At 44.6% G+C, this 21,930-nt stretch overlaps 2 protein-coding genes across 15 annotated transcripts in view; both read right to left on the bottom strand.

Annotated features, from left to right (window-relative positions):
- LOC145523417 (L-lactate dehydrogenase C chain) overlaps positions 1-979 on the bottom strand; it is a 31,750-nt gene extending 30,771 nt beyond the window's left edge. For 5 of the 12 annotated variants that reach the window (XM_081533699.1, XM_081533708.1, XM_081533704.1 and 2 more), the window contains exons 1-2: positions 727-979; positions 472-606 (exon numbers count right to left, since the gene is read on the bottom strand). In XM_081533699.1, coding sequence (XP_081389825.1) covers positions 472-597 — 126 coding nt within the window. In that variant the 5' untranslated portion in view covers positions 598-606; positions 727-979. Of the gene's footprint in view, positions 1-471; positions 607-677 lie in introns of all 12 variants that reach the window. The other 7 variants (XM_081533697.1, XM_081533707.1, XM_081533703.1 and 4 more) reach the window with 2 other exon arrangements.
- Positions 980-4,824: 3,845 nt separating this feature from the next.
- On the bottom strand, positions 4,825-14,400 carry LDHA (lactate dehydrogenase A). Of its 3 annotated transcripts, none has more exons than XM_081533695.1 (8): positions 14,322-14,400; positions 11,867-12,016; positions 10,286-10,403; positions 9,164-9,337; positions 8,332-8,505; positions 7,575-7,692; positions 6,158-6,281; positions 4,825-5,569 (listed from the first exon to the last, which is right to left on the bottom strand). In XM_081533695.1, exons 2-8 carry the CDS (start codon positions 11,990-11,992, stop codon positions 5,405-5,407), a joined length of 999 nt encoding a protein of 332 aa, XP_081389821.1. In that variant the 5' UTR covers positions 11,993-12,016; positions 14,322-14,400; the 3' UTR covers positions 4,825-5,404. The 3 variants fall into 3 exon arrangements, with proteins under 3 accessions (XP_081389821.1, XP_081389822.1, XP_081389820.1); XM_081533696.1 differs by having other exon boundaries at positions 9,164-9,295; XM_081533694.1 differs by lacking the exon at positions 14,322-14,400 and adding an exon at positions 12,228-12,519.
- Positions 14,401-21,930: the final 7,530 nt, after the last annotated feature.

Here is a 21,930-nt window from a genome sequence, read left to right as displayed (position 1 = left end):
ACTCAGTTATGTCCAATTCTTTGCCACCCTTTGGGCTGCAGCCTGCCAGGATCCTCTGTTCATGGATTTTTTCAGGCAAGAATAGGGGAGTGGGTTGCCATTTCCTCCTCCAGGGGATCTTTTCGATCCATGCATTGAACCCCAGTCTCCTGTGTCTCCTGCATTACAAGTGGATTCTTTACCAGCTGAGCCATCGGGGAAGCCCATAATATTAGCAAAGTTATTTTGCTAAGGTTACATTTTAATCTTAACAAAATAATGTAATCAATGTGTCTCCTATGAATAAATTTAAACAGCCTGGCAATGTTTCACACATGGTAAACTCTAAATAAATGTTTCTTAAATTAAGTAAAAAAAATCAGCTGATACTTCTTTGCTGTCAAGGGGTTAACCCTGCAACCCTGCGCTCAACATCTACAAGACCTATCAGTGCTCACTTATTTTCAGTCACAGTATAGGCTTATTACTTACCTTCAGCAAGATACAAATCGCACACGCCATGCCTACAGCACCAGTTCCAACAATGGTGATCTTACTCTGGGAGACTTGATCTTCCTCAGTTAGATTCTCAATAAGCTGCTCCTTGACAGATGACATTTTGAGAACCTGACAGAGATAATGTAATTTCAGAGGAAGCAATCTCCCTGAACTAATCACTCTCATACCTATGGAAGTACCTCTTGAATTTGCAGAATGTCAGAAGAGGGAAGCCAAAGGAAAAAATACCTGTTCGCGAGATGTGGAGGGGGAGAAAACCGACGAGTGTATCAGTGTTAGGGACTGGGGCACCAAGGGGTTTTTAAAACTTCTCCCTGCCCCAAGCCACCACTTTCGCTCCAGTCCCAGTCACTCACAAACACTTATCGTGTGGCCCAAGTCAGTACAGACGGCAGGAATGCACAACGCACGACCTTTAAGTCGCTCTTTAAGCTACACCACCAAAAAACACACAGCGACGTCAGTAGAGGCGACCGTTACTGTCGGAACCGTTAGTCAAGCACGCTCCTACGCACGCACACCTCTCCTCCGTCAGCACGCAAGCTCCGCCCCCACGGTGGCCTCGGGCGCAGGCGCATTGGGAGGGGCTTGTCCTCTGGTGAGAGTGGGTTCGTGGGTATCTGCTGTCGTGTTCTTGTAATGTCCGTGTAAGGAATTCTAGTTGGTCTCGAAGAGCGTGCAAGAGAGGGATATTGGTGTGTCGTTTCATTTCTTTCGGCTGGTCTAGGCCTCAGACTGATTTAAAAGCCGAAACTCTTTGGAGACCAGACCCACCTGGTGGGCAAGGGGGCAAGCTCGAAGCCTTCATGGGAAAGAACTCTCCTGCGAGCACCTCCTGTTCACCAGTGGGCCAGCTAAAACCAGCATCCTGAGGACGATGCTTCGAAATGCTGAACTGAGAGAACAAGGTAGTAATGAAAAGGAAAGGGCATGGTTAGTTTTCTAAGGTGATTTTTTAATTTACCCCAGGAATTTATAACTCACAGGTTGGGACACAACCTCACCTGTCATCTTTTGTCATCACTTGCATCTGAATCCTTTTCAAAATATAAAGGATAATCCATTTTCTGTATAAAAGCTAGTAGTTTGTTGTTGTTTTTTAATGTAGTTTCCGTTCAGTTCAGTCGCTCAGTCATGTCCGACTCTTTGCGACCCCATGAATCGCAGCACGCCAGGCCTCCCTGTCCATCACCAACTCCCGGAGTTTACCCAAACCCACATCCATCGAGTCGGTGATGCCATCCAACCATCTCATCCTCTGTCGTCCCCTTCTCCTCCTGCCCCCAATCCTTCCCAGCATTAGGGTCTTTTCCAATGAGTCAACTCTTCACATGAGGTAGCCAAAGTATTGGAGTTTCAGCTTCAACATCAGTCCTTCCAATGAACACCCAGGACTGATCTCCTTTAGGATGGACTGGTTGGATCTCCTTGCAGTCCAAGGGACTCTCAAGAGTCTTCTCCAACACCACAGTTCAAAAGCATCAATTCTTTGGCACCCAGCTTTCTTCACCGTCCAACTCTCACATCCATACATGACCACTGGAAAAACCATAGCCTTGACGAGACGGACCTTTGTTGGCAAAGTAATGTCTCTGCTTTTTAATATGCTATCTAGGTTGGTCATAACCTTCCTTCCAAGGAGTAAGCGTCTTTTAATTTCATGGCTGCAATCACCATCAGCAGTGATTTTGGAGCCCCAAAAAATAAAGTCTGACACTGTTTCCACTGTTTCCCCATCTATTTCCCATGAAGTGATGGGACCAGATGCCATGATCTTAGTTTTCTGAATGTTGAGCTTTACGCCAACTTTTTCACTCTCGTCTTTCACTTTCATCAAGTGGCTCTTTAGTTCTTCTTCACTTTCTGCCATAAGGGTGGTGTGATCTGCATATCTGAGGTTATTGATATTTCCCCCAGCAATCTTGATTCCAGCTTGTGTTTCTTCCAGCCCAGTGTTTCTCATGATGTACTCTGCATATAAGTTAAATAAGCAGGGTGACAATATACAGCCTTGACGTACTCCGTTTCCTATTTGGAACCAGTCTGTTGTTCCATGTCCAGTTCTAACTGTTGCTTCCTGACTTGCATACAGGTTTCTCAAGAGACAGGTCAGATGGTCTGGTATTCCCATCTCTTTCAGAATTTTCCACAGTTTATTGTGATCCACACAGTCAAAGGCTTTGCCAGAGTCAATAAAGCAGAAATAGATGTTTTTCTGGAACTCTCTTGCTTTTTCGATGATCCAGCGGATGTTGGCAATTTGATCTCTGGTTCCTCTGCCTTTTCTAATGTAGTTTAGATCATGCAATAAGTCTGCTTAAAATCCTTCAATGGCTTTCCGATGCACTTAACTAATTTTTACTACAATCTAAGAAATGGTCAATACGTGGCCTCCTTTCATCCCTCCAACTTCTTCCCAAGACACCACACTTCCTTCCAGCTTTTGGACAGCTTTTTCCCATTTCAGGACTTTTTGCTGTTCCATAGGTCTGCTAAGTTCGTCCCCAGCCCTTGTCAAAAGTTGATTCCTCATTTTCAGTTTTGAACAAAAATGGCACTTCCTCTAACTTTCCTTGAGAAATGTATCAACTACTATCCCCTCCCAGCATCTCTCCTGTTTTTCTTATGGCACTTTTCACAACCTATTACTGGCCCCAGGCAAGGGCTTCTCAGGTGTGACAGTGGCTATTGAATCTATACTACCACTTGGCTTGTGTACTTCCTTCCACAACATCTTCTGGCCCTTGTACCTCATTTACTAGAGACTGTGAGATAGTGCTGACTTGGATGACCTCCAGATCCAAGCTCTACACCTGCATGCCAAAAGAAGGGTCATTTTCATAGTGATCAAACTCCTCCTGTAGGTGAAGAAAGAGGCTCTTCATATCTGCCCAAGGCACATATTCTCAACATCCCTTTTGCTTCTCCCACTAACCGGCAACTTGTTTTAAGATGGGGCTAAGGCCTGCTTTGTCCACTTCCCAAGGTTATTAAAAATGAGATCATAGTCCATTAAAAACAATCAGAGCTCCTTGCAGAGTTGGCCTACCCTTGCCTAGGGCAGGAAGATACATGGTGAACATGGAACATATGTGCCAGAAAGGAAGCTTTACGAGATTAAACCTGAATATTCATGAAATAATTAAATCTGTTAAGCATTTTGTCACGTTGATATCAGCTTAATTTATTGTGTCAACACGGAATATGTTTTTTAAAAGATTGCATCAGAGTCTACAAAAGGGTATAGGAATAACTCATATTTCTCTGGGGGCATAATTAACAGTTCTTAGTGGTGATAGTTGCATAACTGTGAATCTATAGAACTACACACTTTAAAAGGGTGAATTTTGTGCTGTGTAACATATCTTATGGAGAAGGCAATGGCAACCGACTCCAGTATTCTTGCCTGGAGAATCCCAGGGACGGAGGAGCCTGGTGGGCTGCCGTCTATGAGGTCGGAGTCGGACACGACTGACACGACTTAGCAGCAGCAGCAGCAACCTATCTTAAGGCTATTAAAGTCTATAGGAAAGCAAATCCTATTTTAACAGCTAATTGTCAGGCCTATGTAGGCTTGTTTTATCCTTCTACGCTTGAGACCCATTAAAAAACGTAGTTCTTTAACTGTCTCTCAAGTAGGAAAGTTTGGGGAAAAATCCTGGAATTGATGACCATAAAGTTGTTCTAGTTAACCTCTGGAAGGTCATAGTTATAGAAATATTTTGCGGGAGATCTAAAGAAAATTTTTGAATAGATAATCACCAGGACTATTTGGTTTAAAACTAAGTACCACGAGATGGTTGGATGGCATCACTGACTCAGTGGACATGAGTTTGAGCAAACTCCCAAGAGATAGTGAAGGACAGGGAAGCCTGGTATGCTGTAGACCATGGCGTCACAGTCAGACACAACTTAGCGACTGAAAAACAATTATGTTACTGGCCTCCAGAGAGTGAAGGTTCTTAAAAATCTCTCTGTAGTGGCACAGAACCACTGTTTGTGCTCAGTTGGCAAATAATGTTTTTTACATCTACGTATAGGGTGTTACCTATGTGAACTGTAAAGCACCAGTTATGATTAGCACTAATCAAATTATCTCATATTTGAGGGCTTAGTATATTAAAATGATTACAATGGAAATGGTAACAAAACAGTCTAGCCAATCTAATCACACCCTTAATATGTTAATTCTTAATAAAGTCTGGTCATTAGTAAACAGTACTCCTTAAAAAAATCATTGTAATGTAGCCCAATAACCCAATGGCTTCCATTTATATAATGAACAAATAACAGCTTTATGACTTTGTATCTTAATTACCAGAGTAGTCACTGTTCAAGCTTTATTTATTGTTTTAGTTGGTGTAACACTTAGTTGGCTGCATTATTTATGTAATTTTTCCTTTTTACATTACATGGCAATGTACACTATTCTGATACATACAGTACATAAGATTCTTTAGAACAGTTATGCACATGGCATGCAATACTGGATTTATACATTGGATCCCAGGATGTGATTAACTGGAGGGAAAAAAGTTGGACTAGGCACCTTGGCTAAAGGAACCACAGGTTATATAACACAGTAAATACACATCTGGTTTGAAGGGCAACTGCAGCATCTGCAACATGGGCAGTGGTATCTCTTGAGGAAGTAGAATTATTTGACAAACCAATTTAGGACCACACAAGGTAAGTGCCATCCAGCATCAGGATACAGAACCATTCCTTGCCATCCAGCAGAGTTTTATGAACCATTCCTATTTGTAACATTAGGAAACTGATTTTTTCCTAGGCTGTCTTAACATTACAGCTTTAATCACAGATCAGATATAAAGGACAATATGAGTTACAACCTCCAACTAAAATCCTGTGTAGCCTAGACAGTGAAGTGATACATTAGGAGACTTTAAAACTGCAGTTCTTTCTGGATCCCCCAAAGTGTATCTGCACTCTTCTTCAAACAGGCCTCTTCCTCATGAGTCAGAGTCACTTTCACAACATCTGAGATTCCATTCTGTCCCAAGATGCAAGGAACACTAAGGAAGACATCTTCTTTTATTCCATAGAGACCCTGAGGATGAAATGAAAAATATGTTATGTTTTTTCTATGCATTCTGGGATCTCCCAAGACTTTCTATTCTCTACAATCATGAAGCTTACTTAATACAACTTGGCAATTAGAATTCCTTCCCAGATTTTCAGTTAGGATGTAATGAACAGTGTAAAAGAAAGTCATTAAAATAGCAGCAAGACTTCCATTCTAAAAGAAAATCTACATTATTGCTTTTATCCCTCATACTTTCCAATTTTTATTGTCTGACACTTTGGTAACTTTGAGTGTGATTTCTATTTTTTCCCCAAGGGAGAAAAATTTGTATCTTTTATAGTCTTCCACTCATCTCAACAAAATTGAATCAAGTTTTTCAGTCAACAGGTTATTTTCAAGTATCTATGTGCTAATAACCACAGGACTAGTAGACATTAATCCTAAAGCTCAACCATGTCTTTCAAAAAAGAAAGCTGCAGGCGCACTAATTTATTTCACTTAAATCAATGATTGAGGACTTACCTTAATCGAATTGCTTTCTGAAATGAGTTTAAAAAACAAAACAAAACAGGAAATAATGGCATTCAAGTACATTTTACTACACAGACCTACCTTAATCATGGTGGAAATCGGATGCACCCGCCTAAGATTCTTCATTATACTTTCTGCCAAATCGGCCACTGACAGTCCAATGGCCCAGGATGTGTAGCCTTTCAGTTTGATCACCTCATAAGCACTGTAGGATAGAGAAGGACAGGAAAAAGTAGGGTAGGAGAAACAAAGAAAAAGCTTTCACTGAACACATGCTTTATAAGAAATCACTGATATAATAAGTAATACTATATAAATAATAAAGTTGCATTATATACCTAAGTGTAACCCTTGCACATGTATGCCAGGATATTATGTATGGGGATGTTCACAATAGTACTGTTGGTAACAGCAAGAACCTGGCAACAACCCCAGTGCTCTTCAACAGGAGGATGGATAAATTATACATAGCTGTCAAAACAAATAACTATGGCTCAGGCAACAAAATAGATGATTCTTATAAATGCAATACTAAATTTAAAAAAGCAGATCTGAGGAGACTGCATATTTCATGCTTGACTTGGGATTATCTCACGAGTGTTTATGTGGGGGTGAGGGGTTAGGGGTAGAGGGGTAAGCGGGAAGAGCACAGAATCCACTCATTTCCAAGCACCAGCAGACTAATAATTCCAACTCAACAAACACTACAGTTAGTTGACAGCAACTGTCAACATTTCCTGGGTTGGATGATGGGTTCACAGGTTTTAACAAATACAAATCAGAGGGCCTTGCTTAGACCAATCATGATTCATTCTTCAATTCCATAGACCTGAGGTCTACACATGGCTACCTTATTTGAAGTAAATAATGCCAGTAAGTTGCAAGTTTCCCTATTTGAATAATTTCTAACAGTTAATTATTTTTTGTACCATGATGAATCTGTATCTTGCTTAAAACTTTATAATCATCTGAGTAAACAAGCAGCTAGTTGTGTTTCTATTCATAGATTATTATAAGAATTTAGATTAAAAAATTCTTATTCCTAACTAAATCAATGATACATGCTTTTGAAGTAAAGACCGAATCTCAAATCAGGTCGACTTAATCTAACTTGTTTTATATCTTAGTTTACAAATACAGGAAGAGTTATCATACTATAAATTGAGAATTATGGCAAATAAAAGTAGACTGTAACATTAATAAATGCCTGCAATATCTAATACCTTTACCTGTTTTATAGTATGAGTTTTAACAAGCTTTAGTTTCTGACAGAGTTACCAAATGCAAAGGTTATTAAACTTCTAATCTTTTTTCTTTCTGGCCACGTGCGGGGCTTGCCAGATCTCAGTTCCTCAACCAGGGATGAACTCACAAGCTCGGCAGTGAAAGCTCAAGTCCTAACCACTGGACAACCAGGGAATTTCCAAAACGTTTTTAATTTCTTATATGAAAATAATAAATTTTAACCTTCTGTGTTACAAACTATGAGATCTATTACCTGTCAACCACCTGTTTGTGAACCGCTTTCCACTGTTCCTTATCTGCATCAGTGCCTAATTCAGGGTGTAAATTCTTCAGGGAGACACCAGCAACATTCACTCCACTCCATACAGGCACTGAACAAGACAGTACAGAATATATTTACTCCCAAGCACTACCTAGGTGACTAGTAATTCTGACCCATTCTCCAAAAATTGTGTTTTCTTATCTGGGGAAGATTATCTCCTCTTGGTAGGTGGTCAAGACTACCAATACTCTTAGATTTTCACTGATTAGATTATGTAAAGCTAAAAATTTTCACTGTATGCTAATCTGCTTTTTCCTAATGGAAATATTGAGACGGGATATTATGAGATCATAAGAGGAATTTTCTTGCCATAAGGAACTGAGAACTCGGCACAAATTATAACATCTTTCAACTGTGATAATAGATTTTTTCTCATACACTCCATTTGGATCAGCTGACCTTTTCAGGGACAAGCAGTTTGCCTATAAACAGCTGTGATATTAAGAACTATCATCTTATTTAATATGTTCATTGTAATAAATTTCATTCCTCATCCCTTATACCAAAATATGTCACACAAAATGGCTAAAATCTTAACAATTCTAGCATATAATTATACCAAGAGATAAGATTTCTGGAAACCATCTACTCTAATAAATGGATATCTGATTTAGACTCTGATTCAGTAATGATATTCCTGTCAATTTTTTTACAGAATCTTTTTGCAAACAATAAAAGAAATACTTACCACTAGAGTCGCCATGCTCCCCAAGGATCCACCCATGGCAGCTTAATGGGTGAACTCCCAGCCTCTCTGCCATGAGATAACGGAACCGAGCTGAATCCAGATTGCAACCACTTCCAATAACACGGTTTTTGGGAAAGCCGCTTATCTTCCAAGCCACATAGGTCAAAATATCGACTGTGGAGAAAATATTTAGGCAGAAGTATTATGTGAATTGGGCTTCCCTGGTGGCTCAGAAGGTAAAAAATCTGCCCGCAATGCAGGAAACCCAGGTTCGATCCCTGGGTCGGGAAGATCCCCTGGAAAATGGAATGGCTACCCGCTCCAGTATTTTTGCCTGCAGAATTCCATGGACAGAGGAACCTGGTAGGCCCCAGTCCATGGGGCAGAAAGAGTTGGACAAGACTGAACGACTAACATTTTCACTATGTGAATTATGAGCTAATGACTGACTACTCAAGATTCATGGCTCTGTATAGATCTTGGTATTTATCATGACCAATCAATATTTCTGTTAATATTTTTAAGCCTCTATATTGTGTATAACAAATACATTATTCAAGAAGTATAGTTTAATGAAAATAAGTTGTACATCAATAACACATTATTCATAATTATTCCTTATCCAAGATCTTCCTAGGCAAGTTACACATTTTAAAGTGCCAACTACGTTAAAGCCATTGTAGCCCCTTGATGTTTTAAATTTAATTATTTTACAAAAACACAAATTCACTCTCAGGAGGAAAATGAAAAATATGAGAAATATATATAGATTATGATACATACTATCAGTTTTACTCTAGCTCATTTATTTTTATGCCATTAAAAGTCTCACCTGGATTGGAAACAACAAGCAACTTGCAATTTGGGCTGTATTTTACAATATTAGGAATGATGAATTTAAAGATGTTCACATTGCGCTGGACCAAATTAAGACGGCTCTCTCCCTCTTGCTGACGTGCCCCAGCTGTGATAATAACCAGCTTGGAGTTTGCTGTCACATTATAGTCTAGACAAAAGAGAAACAATAACTAGATTAAGGCTTTTAAGAAAACTCTGGCAAAAATTTGTTCCATTAACTTTTTAAATACACAGTTTTATCAGTGTTTTGTGTATGTGGCATATGTATGCCCAGACTCCTCCTCTACTTTTTTGGAGTTTTATCACTGTGGCCACTTACATGGAGGAAGACTACATCAACACCTTCCTTGTATTATGTAATTATGTTGTGGCTTTATAGAATGACTGGGGGGAGCTGAAAGGAATCAAATTTATTTCATACTCATAACAAATGAGACACAGACCCCAATTTTTTGCCACTTGAGCTTAATGTTCACACTTTTCCACACTCCTGTTTCTACTTAATTGTGGTCATATCAGCTCAGAGATTTTTTTTTTTTTAGCAGAGGCAACTTCACACTTATCAAGCATGTCTTGCTTCTATATATTCTATGGCACAGGATGGTTAATCCTGGGTTGAAGACAATGAAAAGAGTAATCTATCAGATAAATGGGTTTTTCAAGTGTCAAAACAGACTTATTTCGGCCCATGTCTGTTTCCTGGCTGGTGTTTGTAAAGTGTGACAGGGTCAAGCCAAGAATATCTGCTGAACAGGCTCATTTACCCTAGTCTCAACCTTGTGTTAGTGTATGAAAGGAAGTAATGGAAGTAAGTGTATTTAAATACTTGAAGCAATGTGGTAAACTATGAACCTAAAGAAGCTTTGCTAGTTATATTATAATTCAGATGTTTTCCACATCATGGACAAACTGGATTTTCATTTAAAAACACTTTTGGAAATTCAAACATTGATATCTATAGATATCAAGGCAAAATTGTTCAAAAGGCTCTCTTATCCTGTAAAAAGAAATAATCTTTGAAGAACTGATAGGATTTTCAAGCCTGATAAAGAATTAAGCCAAACATAGCATGTAATATAAGTTTGCTGAAATCAACCTTTGCCAGAGACAATTTTTGGTGTTCTAAGGAAAAGGCTGCCATGTTGGAGATCCATCATCTCTCCCTTCAGTTTGTCTTCCATGACATCAACAAGAGCAATTTCATCTGCCAAGTCCTGAAAGACATAAAATTTCAGTTCAATGGAAAAGAGCCACTTCCAAATTTTTAGACAAGCATGCAAAATATCCATATTTCTCATATAAGAGAATTCTGCTACTTTATTATTAGTAAGTACCTCAAAGTAGAGGCAGGCCCCACTTAAGAGCTGACTCATAGATGACATATACATAGGAAAAAGAACTGACCCCCTCTCTCCTCATTGGAGCACCCCTGGCAGGAGCTCCACCACCACTGCACAGAAGCAGAACACTGAATTTGCAATGAGTACCACCCAGTTATGTAAAACTGCTCTATTTAGCCTCTCAAATTCAGTTTTACACATTGATTTTAGGTTGTTAGTCATTAAATAGATGATATTGACTAGTATTAAGGCCTAAAAAGTGGTATTCTAGCTCATTCTCTGGTTACATGTTTTCCATATGTTAACCAACATAAAGTTTTACTTATAGACAGATTTGTGCATTACAAAATATTGGTGAAAAATATCCTTTCAGGTAAACCTATAGAAGTTCATAGGTGCATCTCAGACAAGGAGCACCAATAATAGCTTTAATACAAATGGAATGTGGATTATCATAACCAAAGAGATTATAAGAGCTGAGGTGCAGATCTGCCCCTAATCATCTACGGTGTAATAAGTGGTCTGCCAGTTACTCTTAGCCACATCTGAGTTAGGGAGCATCACAGAAAACGACCACAGGTGGTTCACTGGTTTGGGACAAATAAATGGCATCAATGTCTGATGCAGTGGGAAAGGAATAAAGACTTTGAATAACATGTGGTCTCTTTTAAGAACACACAGAGCAACCTGTGTGGTTACAAGACTTTTGCAGAGCTCATTTCCGCCTTCAGTCCCTTCTCATTTCAGTCCTTTTCTGTTCAGAATCCAGAATTCATTACTTCACTCTCTTATAGTAACTCCAAATCTGAACTTAATAATATTTTAATATTGTAAGCTCTCTCAATTTCTTTTTAATATAAACCAGGCTTGAATGCTTTTTTCTAATTAAATGTTAGTTCCATAATTGATACCAAAACTGCTATCTAAGGAGCGGGGCAGAGGGGATTACCATGGGCAAAAGACTTCCCACATTCAGTTTAATTTTACTATGTATATGTGTCAATTTCAATTCAAAAATTACTTTTAAATAATTTTAGCTTGCTTAAAGGCATAGACTCTACTTTTTCATTTGTAGGCAACTAATGAGGTTAATAAAGCACAGCGAATTTAAGGAACTGTGTCTCCAACCTAGAAACCTTTAATTTTTGTAGTTTAGATACCCTTTTGGTATAGCATCAGGTTTTAAAAGTTTGTTTCACATAAAGTTCTTTCAGTGAGTGCATGAGCTTATATATTTGTATATACAATGTGATAATGCAATTCTTGGAGAGCAAATGGTAGATGGATGGAGTCAAGGTATCCTTAAGGCACCTGCAAAGTGAAAGGCTCTCACTTACCTTCATTAAGATACTGATGGCACAGGCCATGCCAACAGCACCAACCCCAACAACTGTAATCTTATTCTGGGGGACATGTTCTTCCTTAAGAAGATTATGAATCAGTTGATCCTTGAGAGTTGCCATCTTGGACTTAGAACCTAAAGGAATCTATAAGCGAAAAAACATGCCTGTCACTTGCATCCTTCTGAAAACTGTTCTGAAAAAGCTTCTTTTGCTTGCTTTTGGGATACCTGCCCCTAAAAATCACAAGAAATGACTAAAAGCGGGGAGGGGGTTAGAAACCTACAGACAGACAAAGAACTGAAAGGCCTAATGCCGGGCTCTGGTCTCACTAGGGTCTTGGTGTAAAGATCCTCACCTTGGCATGGAAAAATAATACTGAAGTTTGGGTATAAGTATAGCCTCCTGAAGGCTCACTCATCTTGACTTACTAACTCCAAGAGGAGCTAGCCTTTCTTCAAACAAGATTACTATGAGCCGCCGGCCCAACACTTCTGCAGTCACCAGGACTCCTGCCAAGCCCTTAAGGACCACAGGTACAGCTCTACTCCAATCCCCAGGACTCTTGCCAAGCCCCGCAAGGACCGCAGGTACGTGCGTAAAGCGCCTCTAACGGCCACACAGCACTAGCCAGAACCCATGGGAGCTCTGCTCATGCGCAGCTCTAGTTTTCACCTCCCTGTCCCCAACCCCCGCCCCCGAAGCAGCAGTGGCCATCCAGTGGCCAGTGTGCAGGAGCCCGCGGAGTCTACGCCCCGCCCAGACCCGGAAGATTAGCGGCCGCCCCGCCCCCGCCCCCGCCCCCGCCCCCGCCCGGCGCCGCTCATCTTGTGCGCAAGCGCACTTCACAGCGCTAGGCGGAGGCAAGAGCCGTGTGCCTAGGCGCCGCTGGCTGCCGAGAGGTGAGCACTAGCCTCGACAGCCCAGCGCTGGCTTGCAGAGCCCCGCCCGTAAGCGGACCTGATGAGGAAGTCTACTGCTCTGTGGATCTGAATGAGCTCGGACTTTTTCAGACTGAACTCGTGCTCTGAAGCACACTTGTTCGTGAAGCGCGGCTGGCTGCCTCCCCGGCCTGGCGTGGTGCCAGAACCAGAGTTTAAATCTTGATACCAAGCACCTGGGACTGTTAGCCAACCCACAGGGAGGCACCTCGCGTGGCTTCTGCCGTGATCCTTGTTGCAAAGGCGTGAGGCCTCGTAAGGAAAATCTGTTACTACAGGGAATGAAGCAGTAGCTGCAGAGACCTGAAGCCTGGACCCCTAAAATTCATCAATAAAGTTCCTCTTGGTGGAAGCCTCGATTTCCAAAGCCAGGGAGGTGGGGGGTGGAGGGTAGGGGGTCGGGGTGGGGTGGGGTAGGGGTGGTTCTGCGTTCACTGGAGAGATTTTCATAGATTGCATCCCGAAAGCACTACGTCTAATCTTGACGCTGCTCCAAAGGGCAAAAATATCTGAGAGGACTTACAGGCAGGCAGCCCAGAGTCACCAAGCTGGAATCGAGTCTCTCCTGACAAATCACTGCTATTTCTAGACAGCCCTGAAAGGTTTCTGCAGCCTGGCAGGGGGAAGGGAGTGCTTTCTGCAGACATATCCTGGTTTCACCAAAACCGAAGCTCTGGGCTCCAGCGCTCCCTTCAGTGTGGGGATACGGATGGGAGTGGAGCCCTGAAGAAACAGGGTCTGTCTACCTCCGCCCAACTCTGCCAGGCACTTACTGTGACCTTAGAGATGCCCTAATCGGCCTTAGGTTCCCCGTTTGTTAAAAGAAGATGAAGGTACCAGATGATCCTCCTCTGATTCTATTGAGAGGCGGGAGGGCTGGTACCCTTTCTCCTTCGTATTTGAATGCACCACGTCTAGTTCAGCGACCGATACAGCGGCAGCTGCTTAACAAAAGTAACTTGCGCCAAGAGCTTCCTCTCATCTGCAGGCAGCGGCTGCCCCAAGGAGCCCACCTCCCGAGAGTGCCAGGATTAAAATGCGATCCGAGCGCACCCAGCAGCTTTCCGGCTTCCCGGAATCCGGAAGACTGCTGAGGCTTTTTCAGTTCCGTGGACTCCAGCAACCTGACTTCGAGCTCCGTGCGGCTTGCTCATTTCAAGCCGGGAGGTGTACTCCTCCCCCGACCCCCAACCAGTCGTCTCCTATTCCGTCTGCATCCACCCGGACCTTCGACCCCAGGTTAGGTGCGACCACCTCCTTGGTTTCCCAGCCCGGCCAGAGGCCACTGTGCCCACTTAGAGCAGCAACAGGGTTCGGGCGGCCCTCGAGACCATTTGGTCGTGTGGGGCCATCGCCCAGGTCTCAGGACTCTGCCCTTGGGAAGCAGCGCCTACAGCTCCCAAGAGCGGGGAACCCCCCCTCCCTCGCGGCCATGGGCAGCGCCTGGGCCAGTGAAGCCTAAAGCGATCGCCCTTGCCCTCGGGCGCAGAGCGCGCCGGGCCGGACCGTACCGGGAGTGACCGTCGAGCGGGCGGGCGTCGGAGGCGCGCGGCGTGGGATCCGGACTTGGGGGCAGCGGCTCCGGTACTCGGAGTGGGGCGCGGGAGGGGCCTTAAATGGAACGGCGAGGCTGACGTCAAGGGGGAGCCGGGCGGACGTGCGAGAACCCACGTGTGCGCTGGGCTGGGGGCGGGCTCCCAGCCGGGCGGGGCGGTGAAGATGCCCCGGCGGCGCGCGCAGGCGGAGGACCCGCAGGCGGGCCGCCCCACGTGTGCCGAGACTTCAGAAGGACTGCGCAGAGACAAGCTACCTCTGGCACAAAACACAGAGCCGTAAGCCGGGATCAAGCCGACCCTCCATTTCCTCTTCCATAAAATGTGGAAGTTACTTTCAAGGAAGGCTCAACCTGAATTTTTGCCATTGTTGCCCACCGCCCAACTTCTAGCACGTAGCCAACACTCGACAGAATATTTGTTGAAAAAAAAGAAAATTCTCAGCACAGCGTCAGTCTACTTAACCCAAGTCGAGTGATTTCCAAAACGTGACCCTGCCTGTCCCCCTACGGCTAAAACTTGCAAGTCTCACAACTCAAAGTAAAACCTCAGCCTCTTGATTGCACTCCCTGCTGCCCTACCGGTCAAGCACCTGTGTCCCAGCCACGCCCTAGAACTGCCTAGGTTTTATGTTTTTAACATGATATTTTACCTCCAGGCCTTGGCTCATGCTGGTTCCTGGCCGGCCTTCCTCTGCTGTCTCTTTCAACGATACCCATCTTCTCGCCCTCCGCCCTCCCCCCAACCCCACACACCCACAGAGTTTGTATCCCCCTCCTGTCTGCTTGCACCACACCAGTCTGTACATCCTGCCGACCGCTTTGCAGTAGAAGTGTGTGTGTGACTCAGCTGTCCTACCTGCCTGTGAATGTTTTAAGGGTACAGGTGAATCCACTTCCTCCATGCACCTGGGGCACCGATTAATAGCCGCCAGCTGTGAAAAATATCCCTACTGGTGAGTTCCTTGGTTTTGAAGGGAAAACTCTAACCTCAGCTCCAAAAAACAGGGCAGCTTTTTAGAACATCCTAACAGTTTTCCCGGGCTTCCTAGGTGGCTTGGTGGTAAAGAATCCACCTGCCAGTGCAGGAGATGCAAGTTTGATCCCTGGGTCAGGAAGATTCCCTGGAGAAGGGAATGGCAACCCACTCCAGTAGTCTTGCCTGGGAAATCCCATGGACAGAGGAGCCTGGCCAGCTACAATCCATGGGGTTGTAACAGTCAGAGGTGACTTAACAATTAAACAACAAAAACAGTTTTCCCATCACTCCAGGAGGCTCAGAAATCTAGGCTGTCTCCCCAAACACACAGCTGGAGGGACTGAGGGCCAGCCACAGATTCTCCAGGGTTCCTCAGGGCAGGGTGAATTGCAACAGTGTCTGTGGTTCCTCAACCTTTGCAACAAGGGCCTCATTCAGCCAGGGCTGGGCCCCTGCCTTCCTATGAATGCAACCACAGCTGTCAGGAGGAGAAGGGCAGAGCCCTGAGAGCAGAGGTTAGGCTGAGGAGACAGTTAGGAATCTTCAACAGCTGGGCTTTGGGACCACCTCTGAAGATAATCTAGGTAGAGAGTTTGCATTCCTCTAAATTAAGGCACCTAACAACAGCTCATTCCAAGCACAGCTTCCTTCTGTTTATGTAGAACTGGAGCTTCTATTTAACTCTACAAATATGAATCAAACAAATACTGTTTACTCAGCACCTCCTGTGTGTCAGGCAGCAAGCTAGACAGTCCCCATCCTCATCTTCACTTTAATTCTTTGGAGTAGGAATAATTTTCCCCATTTTTCAGATGAGAAAACGGAGGCACAAAGAGATTACTGGTTTTGCCAAAGTTCTACAGCTAATAATTGATTTCAGCTAGTACTTTAATCCAGGCTGAGGACTCCAAACTGTGAGTTTTTCCTCTATAGGATGTTGTCCCCCTCCTATCCCTTACCCCCCACCAATTCCACAAAGGCCAAGAAATTATATAGGGGGCCCAAGCCAGTCCCAGGTTCAGAAAATTCAGTTTCCAATGAGAGGCAGTGGGTGTCAATGGATGTCTACGCCCATCTGCTTGAGCCCAGACATGGGTCTCTGATCCTCATGGGACTTACACCGCCGACACTTCTGCTTCTCAGGCCTTTGGCTGCGACTGGAATGCATACCACCTGCTTTCCTGGATCTCCAGCTTGCAGACAGCAGATCGTGGGACTTCTCAGCCTCCATAATCGCATGAGCCAATTCTTTATAATACATCTCATTTTATATATAAATATTCGCTTTCTCTGGAGAACCCTGACTAATACAGAATCCTGACTAATGCAATCCAAACATAAGAATTTCTGTACTAAAGTCAAAGCTGAGGGTGGAGCAGGAAACTGTTTCAGAAGACAGAACAGACTTTTCACCCTGATGAAATGGTTTTTTTTGGGGGGGCGGGGGCAGTTTCTTTAAAAGGGAAAATCTCACAAAGAGGTGATTTCATCAGGGGACAGGCTGGCTGTTCAGCAGAGAATGGGTGCTGTTCCACATCCAACCTAAGATTTTCCTAAAGTGACCCTGGTCAGAGAATGGTGTCTACCCAAAACACACGTCATTCCTTCATCCAGTAAGTATATATTATCTTCCTCCTTAAGAGCATTCAGTGGCCCCTCAGTCAATGGCCTCCAGAATAAAATCCAAATTCCTTGAAAAGGCTCAGTAGACTTTCTATGATTCAAAGCCCACGTCCCCTCTCTGGCCTTATCTCCTATTTTCTCGCATGCCATTCCCAAGGGTACTTAACCACATTCCCCAAATATGCCATTCACTTCCACCTAGGCAGTTCCTTCAACCTGCATGATCCCCCTTGCCACCATCCCTGCCCACCCAAACCCTATACCTCCGTAGGTCAAGTGCTGTTCCTTTGGCTTTATATTAAATTAGTTCTTACTGCTGTGCATCTCTTTCTCTCATTAGATTGTAAGCTCCTAATGGGCAGAAACTTTCTCATTTATCTATCTCCATATCACCAACATTTAGTTTAATAAATATATTTCAAATTACATGCCTGCTATGTAAAGAGTATCAGTATAGGTGCTGGGAACACAAAAATGAATAAGACAAATTTATAAGGCTTCTCCACAAGTTTAACGGAGAAAACCAACAACATCCCACTCAGTAGATAAAATGCAAGATAAAATGTAGCACTGACACAAAAGAGGTAGAAAATATTGCTCTAGCATTCAAATGAGAGAGGTCCTTTGGCCAGGGATACCTGTGAGGGCTTCCTGGAAGAGGTAGGATCTGAACTCAGCCTTAAAAAAAGAGAGAGAAAGAGAGAGAGACTTGAACCGATGAAGATCAAGTGCTGAGAAAGTGGAAAACAAATGCCTGGAGACAGGAAATTCAAGGTATATCTGGTGAATCTTTAGCTTTAAATGTCAGGCTAAGAGATTTGGCAGTTTGCTCTTTTGGTTTTTGGTGGTCACTGGAGGTCACCGAAGTTTTGGGGGAATGGGAGAGATGGGGTGAAAGCAAGATGGTTGAGAGGGGATGGTTGAGGGTCCTGAATAAGGACATTGTTGCATATACACAACAGAAAGTTTAGGACATACACACCTCCGACCAACTCTGGACGAAACATTGACTTCTCTGACACACTGTGCATGCCCCCACAGCCCCTCTGAAGACTCACTGACAGCCTGACTTTTTTTTTTTTTTTTTTTCACCTTTTCCATGGCTACAAAGCTGATGACTTTCCAGAGCTGCAGGGTCCAAGATGCAGTCTGCCTTATTGGTCTCCTTCTCTGACAGGCCAGGGCCTGCTGTGTATGTGCCAAAGTGGAAGCTCCTCTCTCTGGGAAGAGAGCAGGTGCCTCCCTGCTCATGATGTGGGAGACCCCTGCATGTCATCCTCCCGACCCTGTCTACTTCTCTCACGATGGGAGTGGAAGCTGAAGACTCTGCCCTGACTCCTCAAGTTCCCTAGGTACCATCTCTTCTGGAACCCTGATGGCTCCCTACCCCTGACTCCTTCTCCTCTCCTTCAGGCTGGGCTCACCCTCAGGCGCTGGATGCTGCCTCTGTTTCCCTTTTTGAATTAGACTGTCATTCCCTCCAGAGTTCATTCCTCACTTGACCCCCTAACAGAATCCTCTCAGAAACTCCTGATTCCCTTTGCTGTATACCAAACATCTGTGTTTCCCCAAAAGCCATATGTTGAAAGCTAATTCCCAAGATGCTAGTATTTAGAAGTGGGGCTGTTAGGAGGTGATTAGGTCATGAAAGTAGAGACGTCATGAATGGAGTTAGTGCCCTTATAAAGGAGACCCTAAAGAGATTCCTTATCCCTTCTGCCACGTGAAGACACAGCGAAAAGATTGCCATCTATGAACTTGAAAGCAGACCCTCACTAGAAACTTGCCAGTACCTTGCTCTTGAACTTCCAAGCCTCCAGAACTGTGAGAAACGTTTGTTGTTTATAAGCCATTCAGTCTATGGTCTTTTGTTATAGCAGCCTGAACAGACTAAAGCATTACCCTTCTAGCCACTTTCTACCCCAGGAAAGAGATTAGACCTGTGTCCTTTTATCTTCATACTTCCCTGGCAGGGAGTTGTTGTTGTTGTACAACCCCACGGACTGCAGCACACCAGGTTCCTCTGTCCTCCACTATCTCCCAGAATATGCTCAATTCATTGCCAGTTGAGTCAATAGTTCTATTTAACCATTGCATCCTCTTGCCTGGTGAACCCCATGGACAGTATGAAGAGGCAGCGAGTTAGGCCTCAAGCTTTCCATCCCACTGATGGGTTCCAAGGTCAAGACTGCCACCAGAATGTAAGTGGCTTCCAAACTGAGACCTTCAGAAATCGGTGCTGCAGAGGGAGCCCCAGGACCTCTCCAAGCCAGACAATTCTCATTGTAATGGAACGTGTCCCTTATCTAATCACAGCAGGGGAAGATTGTGGGAACATTTGATAGCCTTTCCCTCTGACAGGTTGGGTGGCAAGGACAGTGACAATCATGGCTTAGCAAAGATGAGTGCTGATAGAAAGGCAACACTGACCTGGGATTCTCACTCCAGCTTTTCATGAAGATATCGTGGCAATCAGATTCCCTCTGTAGTCCCAGCATCCCTGACTGTAAACAGAACAGGGTCTGTCTGTTTCAGTTCAAGCATCCAGGGAGGCTCAGAGCTAGGGAGTTGAGCTCCACACACACCTTCATTTTTACAGTTTTGCTCAAGACTCAACGACAAGGCCACCCCCTATTTTGGAAAGTGATTGGGGCTGCTTTGGGACTAGAGGCAGACATTCAAGGCTCCTGGCTCCACTTGTGGCAACAGGAAATCCATGCCTGGCACTCTCTTGTCCCCATAGTAGTTCCAAAATGGGATCCAACATTCCTAAGGCTCTGGTGGGTATTGGATTTGTTAATAAAAACAGTCTCACAGGGCTTTGAAAGTGAATCACTGATAACAGGAGCCCATCTTTCTTTGATTCCCGGGTAGATGTTTCAAACCTTTAAATCTTACCAAATGGAGAATTACATTCCAAAGCCTATCTCAAAAAAGAAGAACAATTTCCTCTAAAATTCCAAGAGGATCAAGCCAATTGTAAATAGGAATACAGCCAGGGAAGTTTATTGGTAATTTCCTGGGGCAAGGTGTGGGAAATGAATGGAGGTCTTCTTGTTTGTGCAGCTGCTGACTGCAGGGCACCTTCACTGAAATTTGGGTCCTAGGATTTTGTTTAAACTGGGGTACACAGGCACTCATCTAGCTACACCTCACAAAGCTGAGTCTCTGCCCTGTCGTTTGAGCCTGCTCAGAGGACCCTGAGCTTAAAAGGTAGACCCACCTCATTTTTCTAGGGTACAAGAAGGGAGCCTGGGATTGTGTTGAAGGCTTCCCTGGTGGCTCAGATGGTAAAGAATCCACCTGCAATGCAGGAGACCCAGGTTTGATCCCTGGGTCAGGAAGATTCCCCTGAAGAAGGAAATGGCTACCCACCCCAGTGTTCTTGCCTGGAGAATCCCATGGACAGAGGAGCCTGGCGGGCTACCGTCCATGGGGTCGCAAAGAGTCGGACATGATTGAGTGACTAACACATATACTTGTGTTAAGAAGAACAGAAGAGCGCTCCTTTGAAATCCAGGAGGGACCAGAGGCCACAATGGGTCCGGATGTGGAGAAGGCCTCCCTGCAGGAGGATAAAGCTTGTTGGGTCCTTCTTTTATGTGTAGCTTGTGGGAAGGGGGCAGGCTTTCGTATCCATTCTCTCAAGGTTTTCAGCTCAACCAAGAGAGGAAAGCAGAACAAGAATTTTTACCTCTATTTCACTGGTGATACTGCCCAACCTCAAAAGTGTAACCACTTCAGGCCTCATAGATGGAAGATAGGCAGGTGGATCTCTAGGATCCTGCCCTAGTCTTCCTTCTCCTCCACTACTCTGCGCCTCAGTCTTTCCTGGGGTGGCTCACGGACTGGAGAGCAGTTAACCCTTTGCTCCCTGAATATCAAAGAGTGACTGTGATAAATCCTTTGCAAGGCACCCCATCCAGGGCTGCCGGAAGGTCCAGACAGCTCACCTGCCCCCAGGACTGCTTCAGGGCCTTTCTAATAAAGCCTCCCTCTTCCCGGGGCTCCATTAGCCTTGAAAAGCCCACGTGTGTGCAGGGTTAAGCTGTGCCCTTTGCACAAACACACTTGCAGCGTCAGGCATCTTAAAGGACATGTTAACTGAGCTCATCTACCAGTTTTAGCCACAGAAGCGATGAAAGCTTAGGAGAGGCCCTCGCAGCCTCGGCCCTCCTTTACCCCCGAATCAGAGGGAGACCAGCCCCTCACACACACACACTCTTTGCTTACACTCTCAATAGGATCGGCCTACAGGGAAGCCATCATTACTGTTGGGGAAGTAGGGCTGGGAGAAGGGGAGGGCAGTGACTTGCTCTTGACACTAGTGTTTCAGGGTGTTGACTAAGAAACAGGAAACTCCCAACTAGCGCTCTCTCCTCTGCACCAGACACCACGGCCTTCTCCACCAGCCTGGGCTCTTTCCTAGCGCAATGGGTGTGGCTCCACTCCCAGCTCGACTTCTGGGGTTTTTCCACTGTACCAGAGCCTCTTGCAATAGCCCTGGCTTGCGATTGGCAGCTTGGCAGAGAGACCTCGCTCTGCAGGAGGCCACACCCCAGCCATTAAAGTCTGAGGTTTGGCAGGAGGCCATCTGAGTGGAGCACAGTTCTCGCAGAGCTCCCAGCCTCAGCCTCCTCCACAGCTCCCTCAGCTGCAGGCTCATGATGTCACAGACCCTTCCCCTCAGCTGAGCTAGTTCTCAAGCAACCAAATTTCTCCTCCTCATTTCCTAAGGGAGGCTGCCTGTCAGCTACAGATGGGTACAGGCTGTGCCAAGATCTCCATGGCAACCAGAGGCCACTATTTTCTGCCTTGGGCAATGATCCAAAGCCAACACCCTCCAAGGGTGGGGTCTGCAAGGGAGACCCCAGTGGGGCTGACTGTTGCTGCGGGCCCATCACACCCTGCTGACATTCCTGGAACTTAGGAACAGCCTAGGGAGGAAGCCCAGCTGCGTTTCCCT

This window comes from Giraffa tippelskirchi, chromosome 10 (genome assembly GCF_054371585.1).
Source record: "Giraffa tippelskirchi isolate mGirTip1 chromosome 10, T2T-mGirTip1v1.2.pri, whole genome shotgun sequence".
Taxonomy (NCBI): Eukaryota; Metazoa; Chordata; class Mammalia; order Artiodactyla; family Giraffidae; genus Giraffa; species Giraffa tippelskirchi.
The sequence above is the reverse complement of the archived record's forward strand: the minus strand, read 5'-3'. Positions and strand labels throughout refer to the sequence as shown.